Genomic DNA, 25,431 nt, shown 5'->3' with positions numbered 1-25,431 from the left:
CACAAGCATGCCCAAAGGCTTGTCTTCCTGGGTGAGTCCAGATTCTGTCAAACTGACAATATTAGCCATAACCAGAGCATCTTTGTAGAAGTGTCACCATGGGAGCCCACCCAGATGGCAAGCTGTTTTGGTGCTTCACTCTTCACCATGAGGCAAGAGTTCAAAGGAATCTGGTTTAGGACTCTGTCAAAATCAAAGTTCCAAAGGAAAGGGGGTGGGGGAAACCAACTTAAGCAACTTATGAAACTAACTATAAAAGAAACCTAAAAAAACTTAAGACATTAATATGGGAAAAGTAAAGTTTGAACTGAACAAGTTGGCTGACAATAGTGAGGGAAAGCACATTTAAAAAAAATCAAGAGGAAAAAAACAGGAATTTAAGGATGAGGGCTATGCATTTAGTTCAGTGGCAGAGCACATGCCCGACACATTGAAGACCAGGGGGTTCGATACCCAATACCACAGAAGAAAAGGGAAGGGGGAAAAATGGTACGAGAGAGGCTGGGGATAAACCCAGAACTCAGAAAATTAAATCTGCTGCTTCAAAACAAAACAAATTTGGAGAAACTGTGACTGGGAAGTTCATGCACCATACAGAGAACCTAGTATTATTTTTATAAATGTGTATAGTGTCAAACTTTCTTCTAAACACTTATCTCTATACCCAAAATTTACTCAAGCTTTCAGCCGTCATCATAGAACCTCCTTTTGTAGTCAATGGCTATTAATAGAGAATGAGTAGGCCTAGAGTCCTCAACCCTAAATGAGACACCTGTATCACACTCCTCCCCATGGTGCAGGGAGCACTGTGGAAGAGGAAGTGGAACTACCACTAAAGCATATGTTGAGGAGGAACCAGAGGCTATGACTGCCCGGAAAAAGACCCGGTTAAGACCAGCCTAGGGCAAAGTCCAGCACAAGAGAGGAAGGCTACAGGACTTATATAAAGATGAAGACTTTAGCAATTAAGGACTGTTGAGTAGAATGGCCCACTGGGTTACCTGTGATCCAGTCAATGGCCTATACCCATGCACACAGGAAAGCACTGAACAGGACTCAGTGGGCTATGAAAAGAGGACATGAGCTGGGAAGCAATCATGGCAAGGGAGGGTCTGGAAAGAGCTGGGGTTGATATTATAATACACTGTATGCATGTATGAAACTCTCAAAAAGTAACAATAGTGACAACCAAAGAAATGAATGAAAGAGAATTTCCCAAAACCAAAAGACGGCAGTTTCCATATTGCATAATGTAATCTACTAAGACAAATCTCACTGGAACAACATCAGATCACAAAGGATTGAGAGAGAATGTACATACTGGGCCTAAGGGGAATCAAGAAAACAATAGGTAACACTACAGCTTCAAAAATATCTCTGAACATTAAAAAGCAAAGCAAAATCTTTAAGAAACAATACTTAGCCAGTCCTACAGTGCCAAAAAAGACACAAACAAGGCTTCCTCAAATACGTAAAACTCATTAAGTTATCAACACCCACCCCCTACTTCATTGTAAGCTAAAAAGGAATGAAAGCAGCAAAAATAAGTACAACAAAAACAACCTCTAATTGGGCACAATGGAGGTAGAGGGAGCACAATCTTGAAAGCAGCCCAGACTACGTGGGAATATCCATCTTAAAATGTAAGCACCAAGGAGGAGCTCAGTAGCAGAGCATTTGCTCAGCTCACAGAACACCTTCATCTATGAAAACCAGACAAAAACCTCATGATGGAACCAACCCTACAAACGGATGAAAACAGGCCTTCCAAATGATTAGAGTTGTCATCACTGAAGATGACAGCCAAAGAGAAGGTGAATTCAGAGAGCTGTGGGGGAAAATGTCTCACTCCAGCATCAGAAGGTCCATAAATGCACACCAGCAAGACTACATGAGATAAACAGAAAATGTTTCCTAAAATGCCTCTCACCAGGCCAGTCTACCCACAGCACTACCAACAAAACTGTATTGAAACTCTAGATTACCTTACCCTGCCAGGGACAGACAACAGTCCTTAAGTCACAGGAAAGCCTCTTTTCTCCTATCTTCCTAATCACCCAAGTATTACATAATATATTAAAAGTAACTTCTTTCCTTGAAGCAGGAATATAAATGAAAGCCTCTGTATCTCTGCTTCCTGAGATTACCACAACAACCTCTACCAACTTTTTCGATACTTGAAAGAATTGTATATCCCCTCCTTTAAGATAGTCCAGACCAATGCTATGGATTACTGAGATGCACATCATAGAAAATAAGGGTTCTCCTATGCCCTCCAATAGCTCCTTATTCCTTTCATGCTTTCCATATACTTGGTTCAATGTGTCCTATTTTAAACCATCATTTTCTTTTAATTTCAACTCATGAATGCAACATTACAGTGAGAGTGGACAGGTTTTAAAAGTGATTCCTAGCTAAGTTCCTTTTACAAATATAAGCACAACTACATTAGAAAAGGACTATACCACCTAGGCAGCTTTTAGGATGTTGGTAACATTTCTTGATCTTGGTAACTTACATGCATACATGTTCCTCTTGCAAATATTCACTCATTATTTTTGCTTTTCTATGTGTTCTTTTTCTTCATAAAATAGTTTATGGGGCTAAAGGATGGTAACACCAGTAAAGTGTAAGCATGAGTACTGAATTCAGATTCCCAGCACCCACAGGAAAATGAGAAACAATGGTGCACATCTGGACCTCAGGCTCTGGTGGGAGTGAGTGGATGAAGACAAAAGGATCCATAAAGGTTACTGGCCAGCCAGTCCAGCCAAATCAGTAAGCTCCAGGTTCAACGAGAGACTAACAAAACTAAGGTAAACAATGAGGAAGAAAGACACCCAACCTTGATTTCTAATCTCCATTTGCACATGCATGCACTCACACATGCACATCGCACCTGCATAAATATGTATGTTTACTAAAACATGAGACTATCTAATTATCATATCAATATCGCCTAGATTCACAAACCTAAAGAATCATGCTGACAATGTGATCATAACAGTCAATTTTCTGAAACTCTGAATTACATACATTAAAGCAATAACTCATCCAAAGGTTAGTAATTATCTACACCAGAGCCTAAACTCCTCCATAGAAGTCTGTTCTGTGAAAACACTATTTTATAATTTGTCACAACATATAATAAAAATTTCTAACCCTTTAGGATACCTTTCATCCAAAACAAGATTAAAGACAAACCATAAGCTAAAATGTATGGTTAGAACCGAAGGATGCAATTTTAGATTAAGACATTAAACTGAAATTTTTTTGAAGTCAAAACACAAACTTGGATAGGAAATTATGATATGCAAATGTTTAGTAAGCACCTATTTACTTTATCCTTTATTTTTTATTCACATGCAAATAATAAAACCAAGTACTTAAGATATATGTGTGTGTGTGTGTATATATATTTATACTTGAATGCCAAATATGAATTTCTCTTTCCTCTCAGAACTACCACTACAACTTTATGAAGACAATTTCCTTAGGAGACATAATCTCCACAGAGGCTCTGTTTGAAATAGCATCCCCACTGCTGTACTGTAATTCTAGGAAGTAGCTCAATCTCTACCAACTTGCAATGCTCCAGAAGTTGAAGAACTTAAGTTCTAAATAGTACTTGGGTTTCACTCAGACAGAAATTTTAACACTTAGTAACATAAAAATGTGCTGTTAAGTCTTCTAGGTTTTTTTTATAATAGTCACTAATCCAGACACCATATAGAGCAAGAACCAAACTGCTGCCCTTACAGAGTTTACATCCTGCAGGACAGGGAAACATATAATAAACAATGTAATTTTATTTCGACTTATCTATCTGTATGTATTTATGTGTATCTATCTGTGGAGTATGTATATGGGCATGTATGCCACAGCATGTGTATGGAGATAGAGAACAAACTGCAGGGACTGGTTCTCTCCTTCCATCATGTGAGTTTGCAGACCAACTTCAGGTCAGGTGACTCACCCTGCCAATTCCAATCTACTAATTTCAGATAATTAGAGCTATCAGTGCTATTCAAAAACCATAACAAAACCACAAAAGGTAAAGAGAGAATATTAATACAAACTGATTAGGCAAAGGAAGTGTGTTGCCTTATCCGTTGATGTGGCTATAATAAGCACAGAGAAGAACTTTAGAGGAATATAGCAATGACCACATGTAAAACATTCCACGTCAAGAGTCTGTTTTACCTTAAATGAAATAGAATGCATTAGACAATTTTAAGAATAGCAACTTAACTGACTTTCTCTTAAACCTTAAATGACTCTTGGCTACTATGTAGAAAAACTTGACTACAAAAAAAGGAAATGGGCTATTAAAAATATAAAGAGGCTACAGGATAAGAGTCCATCTTTGTGGCTTAGACATGTAGCATTCCAAGTACCACACTTCCCAGTATTCACACACACAGACAAATTGGCGCACTGGTTAGGAAGGCAGTGAACAGTGGTCATGTCTGCTGGGAATTACAGATGGGTGGTTTTTCTTTCTTAAACTCTATTTTGTTATTTTCTACTCTAAATTTGCATCATTTGCACAAATTGATAAATGCAGACATAACTTCATTAAGTATAAGGCACAAGGACAATATGTTCATGTGAAAGTGGCAAAAATAACCTTGTTTCTGAGTTGGGAAAGCTTCTACACTGACCTAAGCACTAAGATGCAAAAGTATGCTCTGAAATACTGCTAAAAAATAGACGGTAGCTTAAACGGTCTGTGCTGTGACTCCAGCACACGAGAGCAGTGCAGAAGGACTGCAGGCTCAGCTCGTCTGGGAGCTTGTTTAAACACTTAAAACATCAAATTTCATTTAAGTAAGTTCTCACTATTTTATTTCCTTTTACCTGTTTTCTTTCTTTAGGATTGAGAAGCAAGTACCGAGGGTCAAATACTATCTTGTGCAACTCCTTCTCCCATGTTGAAAAAGCAGACACCTTTAAAATAAAAAGAAAGCATTGCCTCATAATTAAGATACTCTAATACCAACCAGAAAGGTCATAATTTTGCTTGAAATCTACAGGGCATCTGTTTATAAAGGAGACATTAAAACCATAGTGAAGTTTCCATCACTAATAAATGATAAGCAGTGGGAGGCTAGCAACAGCAAATTTCCACATTAATTGGCTCTGACCATTTCTTTGTTATAAAGAAATAACACACACTTCATTGCTCATTAAAATAACCACTACTGTGTGACATTTAACCTTAGTACATCAGAAAAGGCCTTGAAGATTTGCATTTTGATTTCACACCCTTAACTGCAATCTTAAAAGCAATACTGTGATTTAAAATAGAATGGCTTACTTATTCAAACACATTTGTAAATACAACCAAAGTTTCTTTCTCATTTAGCTTTCAATATCATTAAGTATCGGTTCTTTCGCCAAAAGCCACTCTGAAGATAGTGGAAGAATCATATATACCTTACCTATCCGAAGCAGTCCGCAATTCTGCAACGTTAATACTCATTCATGTTACCGAAATTATATGACCCCACAAATGTTAAATGCTATTTTTACTTAAGGACAGCAAAATGCCACTTAGTTTAACATGATATAAGCCAAGGAAAAGGCCACTTCAAAAGTGTACAGTAATTTAACAGCTTCCCTTATCCTTCCCACCCCAATTTTATGAGCACTAACCTTAGATTTGACCTTTTAGCAAGACATATTTATATTACTTATATAAAACAGAAATATCTCCCCCAAAGATTGTTTTCTGACCCCTCTCTCTAGCAGCATGTCCTTGAACTGCTTCATTCGAGCCTCCAGAGGGACAATGGCCCTTTCTCGGGCAGCTTTAATTTCAGCTTCCATGGCAGCTTCTTTCTCTGAATCAATGTCTTTATTATCATCTCTCCTATAAAAAAAATAAATCGTAAGGTGGTATTAATACAAATCTTACAAAATTCTTAAAGTCAGGGGCATTTTCAAGGCACTACTAAGCAGCATATCTTTGACTAAACAAATCATCCTGAGGATCTCAAATAAAATATATAGCATAGCTTTCATTCTAATAATAAAATTACAATGCATTTCTAAAATTACAATGGCTATACTTGTCAAAAAAGTTAATGTACTCTCTCTCTTACTCCAGTTAATATAGAAGGTGAACTAAAATGAAAAAACTTTTCAGACATTGCTTGCAAAATTATGATAGAATTAAATAGAATATGTTTTTAGTTCTTGATACACAGAAAAAATTAGCATTTCCCAAAATATTTTATTATAAATTCTTAAAATATTTTAAAAATCTATTGAGATGATAAAAAGTCTTAATAATTTCAAATATTTATTTTAGGAATAAAATTAAAGTGTCTTCTAACTTGGTCAAGTGTATGATGTCTGAGATAAACACCTTACCTACTCGACATTTTTATTACTCACTTTCTGGGTGTCAAGCTGAAGTTTAAGTTGATGGGCAGGTCACAGAGAACAACAAGGGCACAGGAGTAGTTAGGTAGGAGGGATCAGTAGGAAATAAAATGGTTCACCAATGGCTTAGCTTACTTCTTGTTTATCCAAAAATGCACTTCGGGGCTAAGGTCAGGCCTATTACTTGTATGTATACAAGAAGACTGTAAACACGAAATCAGGTGACCTCTCAAAATATTTGCACTATGAAAAAGAACTATATTTGTATATCTAATCCAAAAACTAAAACCAATGTATTCAAATGTATTTGAACAGATCTTCCTTCTTAAATATGATCTGCTAAGTATATAAAACTAATATAATTCATTTATATTCCCTATACGAGTTACTGCAAATTCAAAAGTATGTCATAGGTAGCCCACGAGCTACAAAGACTAATTAATAGTGACAGGTAATTAGCAATTGGGGAATAAAGGAATGCCTCAAAAAGAAACAGAAAACACCACCTATGACCTACAGGAACTTAGCAAGACAGTCTGAGACCTAAGACATGCACAAAATAAACAGGAAAAGCAATTTGCCAAGCAATATACCTTCTTACTTTACTGAAGAACTATTTAAATAGCTAAAGGAGTTCAAAGACAGCAAACAAATATAATAGAATCAACCTTTACAGAACTATACTAAATGTCACAATACAAACTATCACTATCTAGCTCAATAAGATAAGTAAAAAGAAAACTAAGCCAGGAAAAACAGGCTTTTAGCTTTGTACCTAAATAGAGAAGCTCGGGCAATCCACATAAAGGACTTCTTTGACATTCTCCTGATAAAAGCAGTTAAAAACCTTACAGAGATGTCTATAAGAACAAACAATTAAAAACAATCTAAAAGTTTAACATCACAGAAATATCTAAAAATATGGTAAATAAACAGAATGAATACAATCATTTACAATAATTAAGAAAACAAATGTCTAATTCTACAATTTTCTAAAAAGAACATAAAATAACCACAACTAGTAAAAATACATTTGACTAAGGAATGAAAAGGTCAATCGTGAAAATGAGAAGAGCTGTCTCAGTTGCAGATTACAGTAATTCTCTTTAATAAGACTTTAATGTAACACTGCTGCCCATAAACAAACAGGTAAAAAGCCACTCTTGCAGGAGTTGTTCTATTCATCTCGCCACAACCGGGCTGCAGTCAATCTGTTCTTTTTCAATCAGAACAATTATCAACTGGTCCCTAGAAATGATCTCAAACTTTCTTATTTGCTGCAAAATAATAATCCCATTTACATACACTCTATACTCCAACTTTACTCCCACCCATAAAAGTAACATCACATTTTGCCCAGTTCTAGAAGACTATTCACACCAATGCTACAACCCTCTTCCAATGTCTCTCACAGTATTTTCTAACTAGTAAGTCCACCCCCCACCAGGAAATAATGACCAGACTCTAGGAATAGGCAGATCATACACTAAGCACATATAACAAAAGATGTCCATTTTTTAATGACATTCCTTGAATGGCATTTGTGTAGGTATAAGAGAAATTTTATTTTTAATAACATCTAGACCTACTTAAGACACTAGAAAATTAATCAATGAATTCCAAAATGTCAGCTAGCTTCATATTATCTATTTGTATAACCAAGTATTCTGAACTTTAACAACAGAAAGGAAACCATCTCTACATTACAAAACAAGATTGATATCAGGTCCAAGAAGGCAATTATGACTACTGTTTCCTAATCACAAATACTACACATTTAACTTCCAATCACAAACTGATAACTCTATACTCTAAATCTACCTGGATATGCATAAACTATGTGTTACTTACTTCCGTTTTTTTGCTTTAATAGGCTCATCTTCATTCATTTCTTCCATTAATTCTTGTTCTTCTTTAACTGTAAGATAAAATTTAGAAGACTGCATAAACATAAGCAGATAACTACTGAACTCTCAGTCTTGACTCTTCTACTAATAACTATCGGAACATGGGTGTTCATGCATGAAAACGCTGCATTTACAGTTACTGCACTCACTTGCACTCATTGAGAACTGCCACTTTTGGATGGACAGCATTGTCGGAGCCGGGTGTCCTAGCAAAGACATTTCAAACACTGTTACAACAGTTATATACACATATTCACAAACTTTTTTTTAAAAATGCAGTCTAGATAAAATATCTACCTAGCAATCACTCACTAAGCCAAGTAAGACAATTCTAGAGTTTACTTTATCCTCCCTTCATAGTGAAGAATCAATTTACATTGAGGTTTCCCACCTACCCCTTAACTTTAAAAGGTACAAGTTTTCCCAGTTTTAACTTTACAAATAAATATAAAACTCCTGATTCATAATTCATAGAAGCTTTCTTAGATGCACATTATGCAACAAATGTGACTCAAATATAAAGAAAATGTTCCCCAAAAACCCCAAAAGCAAATTGTGTAATTTTTTTGGCACCATTCACTACTATGATTAAAATAACATCATCATGCCTATAAAGTAAATATTGCTGAAGGTGAAAAAAGAGATGGTACCAGAGTGCCAGATAGGCAGTTACATTGATCTACAAAGTACTTTAAAGCACAAAATGACAGAAATTACACACACACACGTATATTCCATGTAAAGTTCATGACCACTTTAAAGACTACATCAAGATTTATTAATTAGAAGTTTTAAATTATTTGCTTACCATGTTTCTAATTATTTATGAATGAGTTTCATAAAAACTGAATAAAATACTCTGAATAAACAAAAGTGTAATGAATATATAACAAAAAGTTATACACAAATCTTTGACCCAATATTCTGAAATACTATCAGTACAGGAAGTAGATTTCAAAATCTCTTAAGATATAAGGATTTCTTTACTCAGGAAGAAAGTTATTATTCAGTTCAAATGATTTGGGGGGCTGGGCAGTAACCGCGTCTTACTATGTATGTAGTCTTGGCTGGTCTGGAACAAACTCTGCAGACCAGACTGTCCTGGATCTGAGATCCACCTGCCTCTGCCTCCCACATGGTGGGATTAAAGGTACATGCCACCACAGGATCAGCTACTTATATTTTCATAAAGTTTGCATTTTGTAGTCTACAAAATTTTAGCAAAATAAAAGTATTCTGCGTAGTCTGATTATTGCAAAATATATCATTAGTAACAAAAGGAGATGAAAGGCTATCCAAGGAGTGTTTCAGTGCATTAATGAGCACTAAGCCAATAGTAACAATTCCAAAATCTCAGACTAACTGAAAACCTTCACAACAAAGTTAAGACTGTTCTACAAAACAAAACCTTATCCAAGTTCTTCACACTTCTCACATTTCTTATTGTATCAAATCAGAATAAGTCTATTTTTAAACATTAAATATTTTAAATGGCATTTATACTTCCATCAAAAAATAAAAAGGGGTTAAATTCAGAGGATGAGTTCCTAATTTCAAACTTACTTAGCTTCTTCATGTCTTCCAATCCTTTTTTATGAGGGGGCTCTTGAATAATTTTGTCAACATCTGCCCTTCCAATCAAATCATCAGGCCGGTCCCACATGGACAGACGAGTGGTGGGATTGTAAAAGAAGACCCGCTCATCGCCAGTCCAAACGACACACCTGGAGATTAAGATAAATTACCCTTTTTCTATATTACAAAAATGCACTCTGATGGCTATGTCTTTTAATGTTAACTCTCAGAAGACAAAAGTTCAGTAAGTAGTAAGAAAAGGAAAGATCCTAATTAATAATGGTTTTCATATGGCTTTCAGAACAAAAGAGGGCTGAGTAGCTACAGAAATGCAAACCAATGTGTGGTTAGAGTTTAAAATGCTTAGAAACTGAATTCACCCAATTTGACAGCACTAAATTTTAAACTATTTGAAGTTCAAAGGCAACAAAAACGCTATAGTGTGCTAGATGTCTCTATAATTTTGTTCTAATGACTGCAGAACCTGAAAAGGCTGTTGCTGCTATGATGCATAACACACCGCCATTATTGATTTATTTATATAAGTATAAATATATACACATATATAATTTGAGTTGTGCTGTCAATTTTGAAAAAAGTATCCCAGTTTACTGCATTGAGTCGGCATTGTACAGAAATTAACAGCCATATTGGTCTCAAAATGTTGAACTTAAATTTTTCTTTCCATTTGTTCAGGGGTAACGCACTGTATTAAATATATAAGGTCTTATCTACTTGGGTTTGATTACAAAAACTAATGAAGTATTCTCTAAATAATAAAAAAAACCCATAAAAACTCTATAGCTTAAAAAGCAAGTCACAGTACCCAATAAACTTTTATTATTTCTTAATAAAGCAAAATTACATATCAAATGCAAACATGATCTAATTACAGGTGATATAAAGAACTACACTAGAACCCCACAAACCACTACAGTCCATTAATCCTGGTTTTACAATTAGAAAATTCAAGTCATAACAAAAAACAAGTGTAAGAAAGGATTTATAAGTTTCATAATAAATATATAGAAGTACAGTGAGTCAAAAATTTCAGAGGCAACTATAAGGAAGTAAGTAGCCATTTATGCCCCTTTACAAGAACTAGTCTGATGATAGTGTGTATAAGAGCATACAGCTAAAAGTCCAAAGGAAACCAGATCTTCTCTCTAGACAATCAAAAATTAACAGCTGTCAAGCTCCAAGTGACCTAGACATTGAAATGAGAAAAGGATCCTATGGTGAAATAATCAGATTCCACAGTAACAACTAAGTTTCATGAGATAAAGAAAACCATATCTGAAATTAATGAGAAAAAAAACAGCCGTTTTCAGAGAAGAAATAGAAACAATTTTAAAGATAAACAGGAAATTGGTTAACTCAAACTGGGGTTGGAGAGATGGCTCAGCAATTAAAAGCACTGACTCCTCTTCCAGAAGTACCTGGTTCAATTATCAGCATCACTTGGCAGTTCATATGGCCTCCTCTAGTCTCCCTGGGTACTACACACGTAATGCATAGACATACATGAAGGCAAAACACACACACATAATATTTTCAAAGGCTTATATAATGGACAGACTTTGCTCAGACAGGTATAAGTTCAGTAAACCTCAAACAAAATAACTTCAAAACACCTGGCCTAGACAGGAACAGCTCTTAAAGCACAAAAATCACGATAACTAGGGATGGGGGAAAGAAATGACAAAACTTCTATGAGCGAACTTTAATTCTTACCAAGAGCCCCACAAACCAAAATATGAAGGAACATCATTAAGGTCCTGGAAAAAGAAATTACCAACCAGAACTTCACATCATACAAAAGGGGACGCATTTTAAAGAAAAGAGACTAAGAGGTTCCAACCCAGAAGACCAGTCTGAAAGGAACGTTCTCCACGCTGATAAATCAACAAAGCCTGTGTCTTTAGCAATGAAGGCAGGAATTGTCAATACAAAACATTTTCTTCTTAAGTTCTTTGAATTTCTATTTGCCTGATGGAATTTTAATGCACGCAGCAGTTATATGTAAGATAACTAAGACCTAAGCCCATGTGTACAGTTTAAAGGGACCTACCACGCAAGGTTTATCCATACAACAGAACTTGACTTTAAACAGAATGTGGAAGTTACATATGGGTACTATAATTCCTGAAGTAACGACTGATGACAAGAGATGTCCTCAAAAAGCCAGTAAGTTAAACAGAATGCTAAACAAATCGAATATAAATTAAGAGAGACTAGAGGAACAAAAGGTTAGAAAAGAAAACCAGTTGATGTAGGAGTGTTTCTATCTATCTGCTGTTCCATTGGTTAATTAATAAAGAAATTGCTTGGCCTGATAGGTTAGAACATAGGTGGGTGGAATAGACAGAACAGGATGCTGGGAATGAGGCAGATGCCTTGGGCAATTGCCCTACCTCTCCTCTCTGGGGCAGTCGCCATGATGCTCCAACCTGAGACAGATGCAAAAGAGCCAGCTGCCAGGTCAGACATGCTGCATCTTTCCCGGTAAGACACCACTCGTGGTGTTGCACAGATTATTAGATATGGGTTAGTCAAGATGTGAGTAAGAGGCTGAAACTAATGGGACAGGCAGTGTTTAAATGAATACAGTTTGTGTGTTGTTATTTCGGGGCATAAGCTAGCAAGGCGGCCGAGAGCCAGGTGGTGGGAATGCAGCCCGTCGCCTACATACATCACTACAACCAGTAAATAATTATATCTCAAATTCAATGCTATCAAAATTTACATTAGCTGTTAAGCTTCATTATACCAAATAAAAGCAAGAACTGACAGAGTAGATTAAAAATGACATTGTAAGCTGTTTGTATAAACCATAGCAAAATTGAAATATAAAAATATACAACCAGCCGGGTGGTGGTGGCATATGCCTTTAATCCCAGCAGAGAAGCAGGCCAACCTCTGGGTTTGAATTGTAATGTAAATATCTGTTTTCTGATGGTCTTAGGCAACTCCTATGAAAGGGTCATTAGACCACCAAAAGGGGTCACAAACCATGTGTTAAGAACATCTAACTTAAGGAATGCGTTAGACTACAGATACGGAAGCAGCAAATGGGAGTCTGAGCAGACTGGTGGTGGTGGGGAGGCCGTAGACCCAGAATGCTTAAGCCCTTCACCTACTACCTTGTTTTCAGATCTGCCCTGCTTAGTCCCTCCCCACCCTCAAGCTTTAACCCCCTTTAAAAAAAAAAAGTCTTAAAAGGTCAATTGGGGGTAGGGGGAACAACCCTACAGATATAAATCTTAAGAAAAACAGTTAAGGGTTTGGAGGGAGACTAGATCCAAACGTCTAGACATATAAATTACATCTGTTTCAGAACAGAAAAAAATAATGAAGCAATAATTACACAAAGTCTAAGAGAATGTTCAACTATTCCAAGAACAGGTCCACATGTTCTTGGATGTTCTTGGACCCAGAGAATGACGTATAAGGTTGGTTACCAGTTTTATTAGGATAAATCAAACTAAGGAGCATGAGTATTAAATACAGACTATTTTCATAACTCTGATTTTATATAGAAATATTTTGCATAATTACTTTTAAATGAGTTTAGTAAGTTTATTAAATCAGTGAATAATATATATAGAAAACCATACCTAGGGTCTTTAAAACACATTTTTACTACAAGCCTTAGTGATATTCCCTACACACAAAATTACAAAAGTTTAAATTGCCTTAGCAAATACATTAGAGATAGTGTCAATCACATTAGAGGTAGTGTCAATACTGATATTGTGACCCGTGTAAGAAAGGCAACTAATATAATTATGCTGCCATCATTGAGAAACAGTCATTTTCACAGCAAGAAACAGAGGAACTCAGTAAGATGTGAGACAGATGATGCATTCAGAAAAATGGTGCTGTAAAACTCAGTGGCACGAAATGGTATAAAGTCATATTGTACCTTTAAGTAAGAGTCTTCCACCTAAATCTACCACAGTATTTTTAAAGTAAGAATTCAACAGCAGCACTATCCCAAGATTCAACACTGTGACCTATAAATGTCACTGCTCATAAAAATGAACTAGGTCTTGGAAAACTAGCTAAATCAAAAACCAGAAATACAGAAAGACAAGCCTCAACATCTTGTCACAAGCCTCAACATCTTGTCACAACAGAAAGAAACAGAAATATGAAAGACTCAAATCGGGAGTGATTTAAGAACCAGAGATAAGCTATCAGTAAAGATAATACCTCTACCAGAAGAAACATAAAGACATTTAAGTCAACTATTCTGGAATTGCTAAATCCTTTCTAATACAGCTGTCCCCTTAAGATACCACCAATGCTAATGAAGGTCTCTCTCCACAGCTATTTCCATTAATAAAGTAAAAAAAGAGCTAATACAAGGACACACCACTGTCATCCCTTAATAACATAGAATCTAGTCTAGGGATGTCATCGTCCTCAAGATCTGCTTGCTATTTTGTGGGAAATTCAAAAAGAAAAGAACCTATTTAACATTACCTCTGACATGTTTTTTAAACACAGATGCTGGGCCACCACAGGAAAAAAAAAAAATTGAGGGGGCAGCAGAGAGAAACAGGGACAAAAGTAGCAACAAAAATAAGTTGTGAAAGATCTATGAAATAGTACAAAGCCTCAAGAAGAAATGTCACCACAAGTACTGCATGGATATGGGTTAAATAAGTGAGAAGGGACAGGAGAAGAAACACTAATGTGGCAGAGGAAGAAAGGGAAAAACCACACCCAAGTAAAAAACAAGCCCAAGAAGAGTAAGGAGATTACTCCATAATTGGACTAAAAGCTGTAATTTTACAGATTTCTGTAATAATCACATAGTGGGAGTCTACATATGCATATTTATATGTACACAGAAATAAATTTAAAACAATAATAAAAAGCAGGCTCAAGATTTCACAGTGGTTCAAATACACAACTATTAGCACTATCAGGACACGACCATAAAGGGAAGAAGATATTTGTTTGGTAATTATGGAAAATATTTGTGCCAACTGAATTTTAGGTCTGCACATCCCAACTATAACAAACAAGTATCAAAATATTGAACAGTTAAAAAATTATGACCTATACTTTTAAAAACCTTTTTTCTTCCTACAGAAGTCATTTAAGAATCAAGTAAAATAAAAAATAAAATTCATCAGTTAAGTACATACCACGGAGTACCAGGAATAGGAGTAGTAGCTACTGGCTTTGCCTTCTGGGCAGCCTTTTCTTCTTCAGTCATCTCTTCTTCTTTGGGCTCCTAAGAGAAACAGTACTTTATTTAATAAATAGTACACGACAAATGAAAAATAAAGTATCATCACAAATACCTCAAATGGAAACTAACCTAAGACCTATTGTAAGAACTGTAAGATTCTGAGTAGGAATTTCTATAAAGTTCTACATCCTTGCCCTACATTAAGAGCTGAATCTCACATCAGCAGAAACAAGCAGCAACAACTGGCCCTATCTCACAGACAGACTAGCCATGTGCTTACAACAGAAATAACTAGAGAAAATTAGGAGACCTCTTCCTTTAACATGGTTTCTTACTTCTTCTAACTTTTGTAGTACTGAAACATGGCTATAACTGTCATCTTAGAGAATAAAAAAAGCTCCCCAAACCAGAACTCCAGATTACAAAAGGACCACTGCACACTAAGTGGACAGTGAGGAAAGCAGATGAAACACACCCAGCATTCTTCAAACAGCGAATTGTACTTCTAACTTTAACATGAACCAGCGTGCAGGTCAAGAGGTTGGAGATTAGTTTCAACCTCTAGATCAAAACCTTACCTTTCAATGGACCTCAGTTAAGTATAAAAAGGAAAGGGCTGGAGAGATAGCTCAGCTGTTAAGAGTGTGTACTGCTCTTTCCAAAGACCTGAGTTCAGTTCCCAGACCAAGCAATTTATACCACCTGTAACTAAAGATCCAAGGATCTAACACCTACTCTCTTCTGGCCTCCAAGGGTATCCACATATATACGCAATGAAAACACACACACACTTTAAAACAAAAATTATTACACCTAAAGTATTAATGAACCTTTCAAAGGGAAAAATATTAGAAACTTCAAAGAACCTCAAAATTTCAAAAGTCAAATTTGAAACTGTTTTAATATCCATCAAATACATGTTCAGTTCTGTGTAGATACTACGAACAACACAGGCTGGCCCCCAGTTTAGCATGCCTTAGCCCTTTACCTCCTTTATCTCCTTTATAGGCTCCTCCTTAGGATCTTCCTCCTCTGTCTCCATTGGCAGTGGTTCTTCAGATGCCTCCTTAATTGGCTCTTTAATCTTCTCATCTAATTTTTCTGTTAAATAACTAAGACAATGTCATTCAACAGTTTTCTGTAATTTTTAAAAGAACTTGCAGAGTAAGCAGTCGAGGTGCTCTATTTCTAAATGATAACCATACACATAAAATGTACTTCTTGGTGCTGTCTCTAATATAATTAGAAAACTCTTTAACCTGCTGACTTCAAGAGAACATATTCTCAGGTCTATTGCCTGCAGCAACTACCCATAAAATACCCATAAAATGTTGCGGAGAAGCAAGGACTCGTAACAAGCAGCATTATAAACCTGCTACATACTAAATGCCAAAGACCTAAATTTTGTTAATCAGTGTTTTCAGTCTCCATAAGGACAATATAAGTATACAATGCTTCATAACTGAAAAATATGTAATATGCATGAACATTTAAAAATTATTTTGTAGCTTACAAAATATGAATTCCAAATAGCATTCTACTTATGACAGTTCATACTACGTCCTAAGCTACAAAACAACTATACCTTTTTCCTTCAGTTCTTGGGGCTTTTCCCATGTTGATTCCAGTGTTCTATTATTGTAATAGTATGTCTTCCCATCTGCCGTTTTATATTCAGTCCACTCAGAAACTGCTGTTGCTCCAGCTAAGGAAGCAGGTGAAGCTGCAATAGCAACCTGGGGATGTATCATGGGTACTATAGGAGGGGCCATTCCTGGTAATACACCTAAAAAAGAATAATAAAAAGTTAGTTCCAACTACTAAATAAAACCACAAGCTAATCCTCCTCATATAAATATTAATAAATACTTAGAACAAGAATAGTATATATGGTGAACTAAATATTAGTCACCCTAGCTCCTTGGTCTTTTGACTCTAATGTCTAAATTCAACTGGATGCGGAAACTGGATCCAAAAACTAATCCTTAAGAACAGTCAAAAGTTTAGGTGTCCTCTATGACAGTGTCTAAATACCATGATATACTAAATATATTTTTAAGTTCTCAAATTCTAAAGAGATAACAATTCACTGAGTGTAATTCCCAACACAAATTCCCTACTCAGAATAAAAATTCGTTTTAAAGAAAAATGATTTAATAACTGCAAATGATAAACCATACAGACTATTAGATCATCCTTTCCCTTAAAAAGTCAGAGACAGAATCTATTTTTAAAAGACAAGCCACAGTTTTTGTTTTTTATAATGCTAAATAAGCTGGTATTATTTAAAATACTGTTAAAATATGGATACAAGAATACAAATGGAAAACAAAATCCTAGGATCTAGGTTCTAGGCAGTCTTACTTTGGTCACTTTAAAATGCAAACATATGCTATATACAAATATCACACGCACATAGTCACTTGCATGCAAGCATAATCACATCATTTTACACATGGAAATGACATTTTATATTTAACTTAAAAACATACATCAAAAATAAAATTAAATGTTATGAATATGAGAATGAAGTTGTTTACACTTATTACATAAATTAAGATATAAAGTGATCTGACCTCATTTGCTTTTGTGAACCAAAGAAGCTAATACTACAGGCAATTGGGAAATTAAGTGTTGGCCAAATATGATAACTGAATTTAAACTGCTCATTAAAAAGAAAAATATTTTTTAAGCTCCACTCACTAGGGCAAAAAATAAATAAAAGGATAAACAACAACATTCACTACCATGCCAACTTACAGACAAAACAAACTAAGATGTTTTAAAATTACCGGTCTTGGTGGTAGCGACTGTCTTTACATACGGGCAGCTGACTATTTGCATCATTGCTACACCTGTAAAATGGATAAGCAAGCATTGGTTGGAAAGCTGCCATTGTATGTCGGCTACCACTGGGATTCAGGGAACTGTTTTACCACTACAATTTAGAATCTATTTCCAATGAGAAAGACCAAGAATGGAATAAAATAGTAGTTGACATTTTGTGGGAAGTGGTGCCAAAGCCAATGATTCTATTTCTAAGCTATAACACCAATTACCTACCAGCTCTCACATCTGAAGGAGTCTCAAAGTTTAACTTCAATGAAAGAAAACCCCTTTGTCACATATATGTAATAAATTCTCAAGTGGGAACTTTTCCCGCCAGACACCAAACCCAGCTGTGGTTGCTTACAGGCCAGTAAAAGGCAGTGCACGCAGCACTGTGCTGACAAGGTACTTTTGCTATGCTGATGCTCATTTGAAACTACAGGCTGGGTCTGAAGAATAGAGCACAACTATGCAAAAACAGAAAGGAAAAGACAGGGCAGAGGGGCAAGGAAGATAAGAAAATAAGGCATAAGATGGATCCAAATACCCCAATGCAAACAATGGTGAAACCAAAGCACAGACTGAGAGCAGCATTCAACTAGTGTCTGGATATCTGCCTGGTGCCACAACATGGAATGGCACGAACATGGAGCACTGTGGAGGCAGCCAAGACGTCACTGTCTGCTGGGAACAGCAGCCACCTCTAGCACTCTGCTGCCTGCAGTAGCCCGTGTATGAAGAACAGGCATTAGGTACAGTTTTGAGGAGGAAGACTCATCATAAGGCATTACAATGATGGGAAAAGAACGAAAAGAAAAGCTGGAAAACCGAGGAAGTTCAAAATTGAATGTGAATTTCAAAATGTTTAAAAGTAAGTCTGAAGAATACAGGGGAAATAAGTTTTTTTGTACCTGGAAAAAAACCTCAACTTAGTTTGGTACTACAAATCTAAAAAATTAAATCCTTTACTAAAAATAAACTTTATTGCTTATTTTTATTTATTAAATTCTATTGAAGGTGGGGAAAAGAAGTCTCTCCTAATTCAGAAAGTAAACTGTGTTTTCAAACAATTTAAACTGGACACACACGCACACGCACGCACACATTTTTGAAGTGTCTTTAATTTCTTTGCCATTTCACATAAAGAATATTAACACTAAACTTTCTACTAACTTAAATCAAAATAAAATCCTTGAATTATCAAAGCATGCTGAGTGAAGAAAGCTCTATATGTAGCTTTATTTCCATAATGTTGAAACAAAGCAAAGAAAAATTCACTTCACTAAAGAAGTTACAGGCTGTAAACATTAAGTTAATATGAATACTGTAATCTACAGGATCACCAAACCTATTAAGCCACCATTTCCCTTAGAATATACATACTTTATTCCCATCTCTATTCTTCTAAACTAGCCTCCAAAAAAAATTTCACTGTGTAACTTAAAATGAGTTGAATCTTCATATTCAGACATAACTACCAACGATAAAAATCAACAGGGCCAGCTCTAATCTTTCCACCTGACTATAAGCTAAATCGACAACTCTAAGGCTTTCCCTGACAATTACAAGCATATTATGAATACTCACAAAATAACCACATATCTGAAATACTAACCTTTTTAAAAGGGGGAGCTTCTGTCTAATTTTCCTACAAATTATGCTATCCTCAAAATATGCTCTATTAGGAAATGAGAAAATTCCACTTAGTATTCTGGATAATTCTGATGCCAGTGACAGTGAACTTCTTAAGACTGCGGTAAGAGTTCAGTTGTAGAGACACCCCTAACCCTAATCTGTTACCACCTCAAATTCTACCTCTTATTCTTGTATTTCATCTAATTCTTCCACTACTTTCCTTCACCATGTTTATCTCCTACCTAATTATCCTTATTACAACCAGATGATGCTATTTTAAAGAATTTCAAGCTGCAAAATAAATAATATACAAATAACTCCTGGGCGGTGGTGGCAAACGCCTTTAATCCCAGCACTCGGGAGGCAGAAGCAGGCAGATCTCTGTGAGTTCAGCCTGGCCTGCAAGAGCTAGTTCCAGGACAGGCTCCAATGCTGTCCTGTCTCAAAAAACCAAAAAGACCAAATAACTCCTTCCAATTTAGCTAAGCCATGGCACACATCTTTAATCTCAAGAAGCAGAAGCAGGCGAATCACTGTGAGTTCAAGGCCAGCCTATTCAATAAAGTGAGTTCCAGGACAGCCAGGGCTACAGAGAAACCTGTCTTGAAAAATCATTTAAAAAAAAAAAAAAAACTAACCATAAAACCAATTTACTTTAACTCAAAGTTGACATTAAAACGGGGAAAAGATAGGATCTAATTGTACAGAATAAAAACTACAGGGAGGAGAAACTAAGTGTTTTGGTCATTTTCACTAAACTAATTTGTAGAACTTAAGGGTAATGAGAAAAATAGATGAATATTGAATCAAAAATACCATAATACCAACAAATACTACTGTTACTTTCTATAAGACACCCTCCAAAGAATTTTGGTATCTTGGACAGCCCAACTGCTACTCAGCTGGAGTTTTCTTGGGCTGGAAGTATAACTCACGAGTACAGTACTTGCCCAGCATGCACAAGTCCCTGAGTTCAGTTCCCAAAACTGCACTCGCGTGCGCACACACACACACACTCCACAATGCGCACACAGAGAGGAAAGAAGAGTGAGAGAGACAGAGACAGGGGGAGGCCAAGTTTCCTTCCAGTTAACTTACAAAGTTTTATTAGTGGCTGCCATGTATTGTCATTTATTTCCAAACTTCAAAAGTATTATCTTGATTTTGTGGTCATCACTACCTACCCTAAATTTAGAAAGTGAAGTATGAAAATGAAGAATCTGACAAACTTCCACATTCCACACAAATCTTGCTAATGTGTGTGTACACCCTCTACCTTTTCTCTGCTCCAAGTAGGAACACTAGAACAAAGCAAGAATAGTGTGAAAGCATCACCATGCTACCTCTTAGTCTGTCCCTACAAATTAACAGCTTAGCACTTCCATACTCAAACCTGGAGCTAGCTCCTAACACTGTCCTTAACCATAAAGGAGACCACTGTTTCATGGTTTATGACTGGAAAAGTGAACACTAGGCTAGGATGACCTACACGGCAAGGCACTATATCTCTCAATAATAATGTTTTTTAAAAACAATGAGCTTTTGACAAGTGTCAAACTACACCCCATTTGCTACTTCCCTACAAAAATAAGATGCTGCTTGGGAGCTGGCACACACCTTTAATCCTAACACTCAGCAAGCAAATTTTTATGAGTTTGAGGCCCACCTGAGCTACAGAGAGAGTTCCAAGACTGCCATGTCTACACAGAGAAACCCTGTCCCAAAAAAATTAATAATAATAATAGTAGTAAGCAGCAGCAGAAGAAGAAAGTACTCAGCTTCTCTTAAATTTAACTCAAGAAAAAAAAGCAACCCTTAGTACTGAACAACTTCTGTTTTTCTTATTTTTAAATAACTAGAGTTTTGTCACCTTCACATATAGAATATTTATTTAGTACTTCAATAATATATAAAAGATTTTTATTAGAATAAAAAATCAATTTTTAAATTTTTGGTTCTTGCAAATGTTTACTATTTAAATGTAGTTGTAGCACATCTCTATTTTTACACAGAAGCCGATAGAATAAAATGGCAGTAATCTCAGGAAAAGTGTCAAACTTAGAGACAGTAGCTGGGTTCTCTTCACCCTCACCAAGCTAGCCTTGTGAACTTGTCTACAGGTATCACTATTTTTCAACTACAGCACATAAAGAATAAATCACGGATCAAGGATTAAATCTAGGCATTTGACAACAGCAAACGCACTCAAATCAGAATGCCCAACACTATTATGCAATCCCTGACAGAAGACTTACCCACAAGTCTTTTAATTCCTTCTCTAGTCTTCATAATTTTTTATATCACAACATACACAAATTTGCCATAACAAACCTTTAAATAAATAATGCACGTTATAAATGTTGCAAAGAAACATTCTGATTTGTCTTACACCGATCTGTTTACACTTAACTGACTCACATTTTCTTCCCAGAACAACATAATTATTAAGAGCTTGGTACCTGGACCTGGAGGGTACCAGATCGATACCTAACCCTATCACTTAGCTAGGTGACACTGTAGTAATTTAACCTGTCTATGTACCTACCTCCTAAAAGGATTCAAAACTTAAGACTGAATGCATGTGTTAGAACAATATACTGTGTACATTATTCAACCTGTGCAAGCAGTTATAGCTTGTAACTTATCAACTTTATAGACTCAATCCCTTTAAAATTACATTTAGAACACATTCAAAAACAAAATCATTTCTTTCACTGAGGCTATTATCCAAAATAAGTGTAGTTTTAAATGTGACTCTAATTTTAAGATATGTAAACAACAACAAAAAAGACATTTACCAAAACTTAGGAAAAAAAAAAATCGCAGTTAGCCATGAATCTTTCAAAAGCGTTTCAAACAGGTGAGATTCAAGGCAAAATTCAAATGTAACAGACACATGAGAACAGACTGACAATGTGAAAACAGCTAGAAATACAACTGCAATCTGTTGTTTACCTGGAAGTGGGATTGGCATGCCAGGAAGGGGAACACGAAATGGAGGCACCATTACTGGTGGAAAAGCAGGTATTGCTGCTGCTGGCTGAGGTACTGAATGAGGAACAGCAGGAGGTAACGTCTGGGGGTGCGGCTGGGGTACAGTTTGCACAGGTGTGGCTGTAGGAGCAGGAGTTGATACACTAACTGTAGGCGTGGCAACTGAGACAGCAGAACTTGGAGTCTGGTCCTGTGTCGTTGGTGCTGATAAAAGAGAAAACATGTATCACTCCTTTGGGAACCTTTTCACTATACACCTATCACTCATTCATTTAGCACTTAAAGGCCCATTATCCCATGCACTACAGAAATGTTTCACAAAATCCATCTTCAAGAAGCTTGAAAATAGCAATATGAAATTCAAGCAAGTAGTAAAAGAAGCAGGAGTGAAGGCAAAGAGGACAGAGCAACAGGAAGTGTTCAGAAAATGCAGGTGAGCACTTGACTCCTAAGACACCAGGCATCCCAATAAGAAGCCTTGAGTAAGGAAGGGTCACAAAGTCTGTACTTCTTTGCTGGGTAGGGCAACACTTATGCATACAAAATGGAGTTGGAAAATGGAAACCACTGTGTATAACTGTGTCTTCTCACACTATTAGCATAATTTCATAAATGTAAACAAAGAGTTCATGTGATGAATTAACACAGGAAGAAGAGAAGAAGGGAAATCAATTATATAACTGGAACTATCTAAGCAAGAACAGAGGGAACACGAATGTGCAAACAACTAAACTCTAGCTATGAATGAATAGACAGAAAACATGTCACGTTTTCTTTATTTCAAAATTTAAGAAAATATTTTATATATTTCCTATCTACAGTATATCCAGGTGAACTGTAAAATTCAGAGTAATCTGGGTTCTGCTAATAAATTTTTAATTATTTAAAATAAAACACTTCATCTCTAGAATTCACATTTAAAGTAGAAATTATCAAAAAAAATCTATTTCACATGTCTAATGTTTTAGCTCATTCACTAAAACTTATTTATAGCTTACCTAGTTCCAAATAAAATCCACTGTGATAACTCACTAGATTTCAGTCATTTTTTAAAGAAAAGGAAAGTATCAAACTCTATCTGTATTAGACTAAGAATAAACTCGCCAAATTAATAACAGAGCTTTTCCAATCTTTAAGCAACTTCAATTCTAAATAAAAGCACAGACCTGGATACGAACACCCAACTGCACTGCCCATCTGACAACAAAAATCTGTCCATCACCACTTTCTAGCTTCTAGAAATGAAAAACTCACTCAGGCTCGGAAGACGTGAGTAATTTCATACTTGTTAATGAGGAACTCACCTTGGCTAAATAGACAGCAGGGCCAAACAAGTATCTTCAGGGGCCCAGGAATGAATTGTTGGTCTAGCATAGACCTAGCCTTAGGGTACAGTATCATATTAATATAATTTATAACAATGTGAAAAATACAAAGTACATGCAACATTTGCCCAGTCCCATAGATACACCATTCAACAACAGTAGACCAGTATAATGTCTATTTATTTTCTTCCCAATTTCTCTGAGAAGGTGACTTTATGATCAGTTTACATAAACTTTCAAATTAAGTTTTGCTCAACTTCAAGTAAAATAAATCATTTGAATGTTTAGTCCCATGTACCCACAGATCTATACTCTAGCTTACAGAACTAATTTTAAAGTATTCATATTACTAAAATTATGTTCCAAAGCACCAATGCCAGGAAAATGAGTTTATAGGGACATAAAAGTTCAAGCAGAAAAGATTACAATCAAGGAGATGGCAATAGTATGCACTCATCTTTCCACAGCAGGGTATTTTGAACTTGCTTAGAGGGACAGTCAAAGGGAAACCTGGGAGAAAGGCTAATCAATAAGTTCCTATGAGTTCCATGTGCTCAAATAACTACCAACGTGCTACATCTCAACCCACGCTATTTAACCCAGGGTGGGATTCTAACAAGACAAGTGACCATGTAGAGAAGGTGGAGAAATAGTGAGACTAGAACCACAGCACCAGAAAACTTAGACACAAAACATAAAAACTGGTACTCTAGCAGCGAAGAGAGCACTGACTTTGTTATCTTATGTTGAGAATAAAGGTCCTTTCAGGACAATTACAGCAGGAAAGGTTGGAGCACTCAGAAAAAGGAGAATACACAGGACAACTGAAATACCTACATAACCACACTCCTTACATCAAACGAAGTACCATCCTTCCCAAGCCATCAGAGAGACCTTAAGCAACAGGAGTCTCCATAGAGAGCTACATTGCCTCTAATACCCTGTTCCCATGACCACCATAAACTCCATAAATCACTGGCAGGTTTCTGCCTTGGACACTCAAGCATAAAAACCATAAGCTAAAGATCACAATGTAGTTAGGTAGCACAACTTTCCTTTCATTTACATCTTATACTTGTAAAACATCTATGTTTTCCTGTTTCATGCATTTCCCCCAGTTTGTCTAAAAAAACTAAATAATGTCTAAAAACTGTCTCCAGGCGGGATTCATTGCTAAGCAGTAGAGTGCTTGTCTAATACGCATAAGGCCCTGGGTTCAATCCCCTGGGCTGGGGGGAGGGGGTGGACATATATGCCTATACACATACCTTACATCATCAATAAGGTATACTCAAATTTGATTATATGATTTATTATGATTATTATGATTGTATATTTCAGTATTTTTTTTACACTGATTCCCAAGCTTCTGAAGCTACCAAGTATAACGTGTGGCTTGTTTTTCTCATCCATTGTCCAGACAGTAAAACAACAGGAATATCCCATATAAGGAAATCTAGTCAGTGCAATGAAGTAACAATGATCACGCCAAGATTATTTCAAGAGTTCTGGCCCAGTCTGTTTCCAGAATGAGACCAACATACAGAATAGTTGTTTAAAAAAAAAAAAA

At 36.0% G+C, this 25,431-nt stretch overlaps 1 protein-coding gene across 5 annotated transcripts in view; it reads right to left on the bottom strand.

The window, feature by feature from the left end:
• Positions 1-25,431, bottom strand: part of Tcerg1 (transcription elongation regulator 1) — a 52,812-nt gene that overhangs the window by 16,553 nt on the left and 10,828 nt on the right. For 2 of the 5 annotated variants that reach the window (XR_005285372.1, XM_038329620.1), the window contains exons 5-15: positions 22,498-22,740; positions 17,871-17,933; positions 16,664-16,864; positions 16,067-16,179; positions 15,032-15,120; positions 9,861-10,021; positions 8,447-8,503; positions 8,242-8,308; positions 7,166-7,216; positions 5,740-5,875; positions 4,861-4,950 (exon numbers count right to left, since the gene is read on the bottom strand). Coding sequence is in view for 4 of the 5 variants with exons in the window: in XM_038329620.1 (XP_038185548.1) it covers positions 4,861-4,950; positions 5,740-5,875; positions 7,166-7,216; positions 8,242-8,308; positions 8,447-8,503; positions 9,861-10,021; positions 15,032-15,120; positions 16,067-16,179; positions 16,664-16,864; positions 17,871-17,933; positions 22,498-22,740 (1,271 nt within the window). In the remaining variant the exon portion in view is untranslated. The remainder of the gene's footprint in view (positions 1-4,860; positions 4,951-5,739; positions 5,876-7,165; positions 7,217-8,241; positions 8,309-8,446; positions 8,504-9,860; positions 10,022-15,031; positions 15,121-16,066; positions 16,180-16,663; positions 16,865-17,870; positions 17,934-22,497; positions 22,741-25,431) is intronic. The other 3 variants (XM_038329622.1, XM_038329623.1, XM_038329624.1) reach the window with 3 other exon arrangements.

The sequence above is a fragment of the Arvicola amphibius genome, chromosome 5 (genome assembly GCF_903992535.2).
Source record: "Arvicola amphibius chromosome 5, mArvAmp1.2, whole genome shotgun sequence".
In the NCBI taxonomy this organism is placed as follows: Eukaryota; Metazoa; Chordata; class Mammalia; order Rodentia; family Cricetidae; genus Arvicola; species Arvicola amphibius.
The sequence above is the reverse complement of the archived record's forward strand: the minus strand, read 5'-3'. Positions and strand labels throughout refer to the sequence as shown.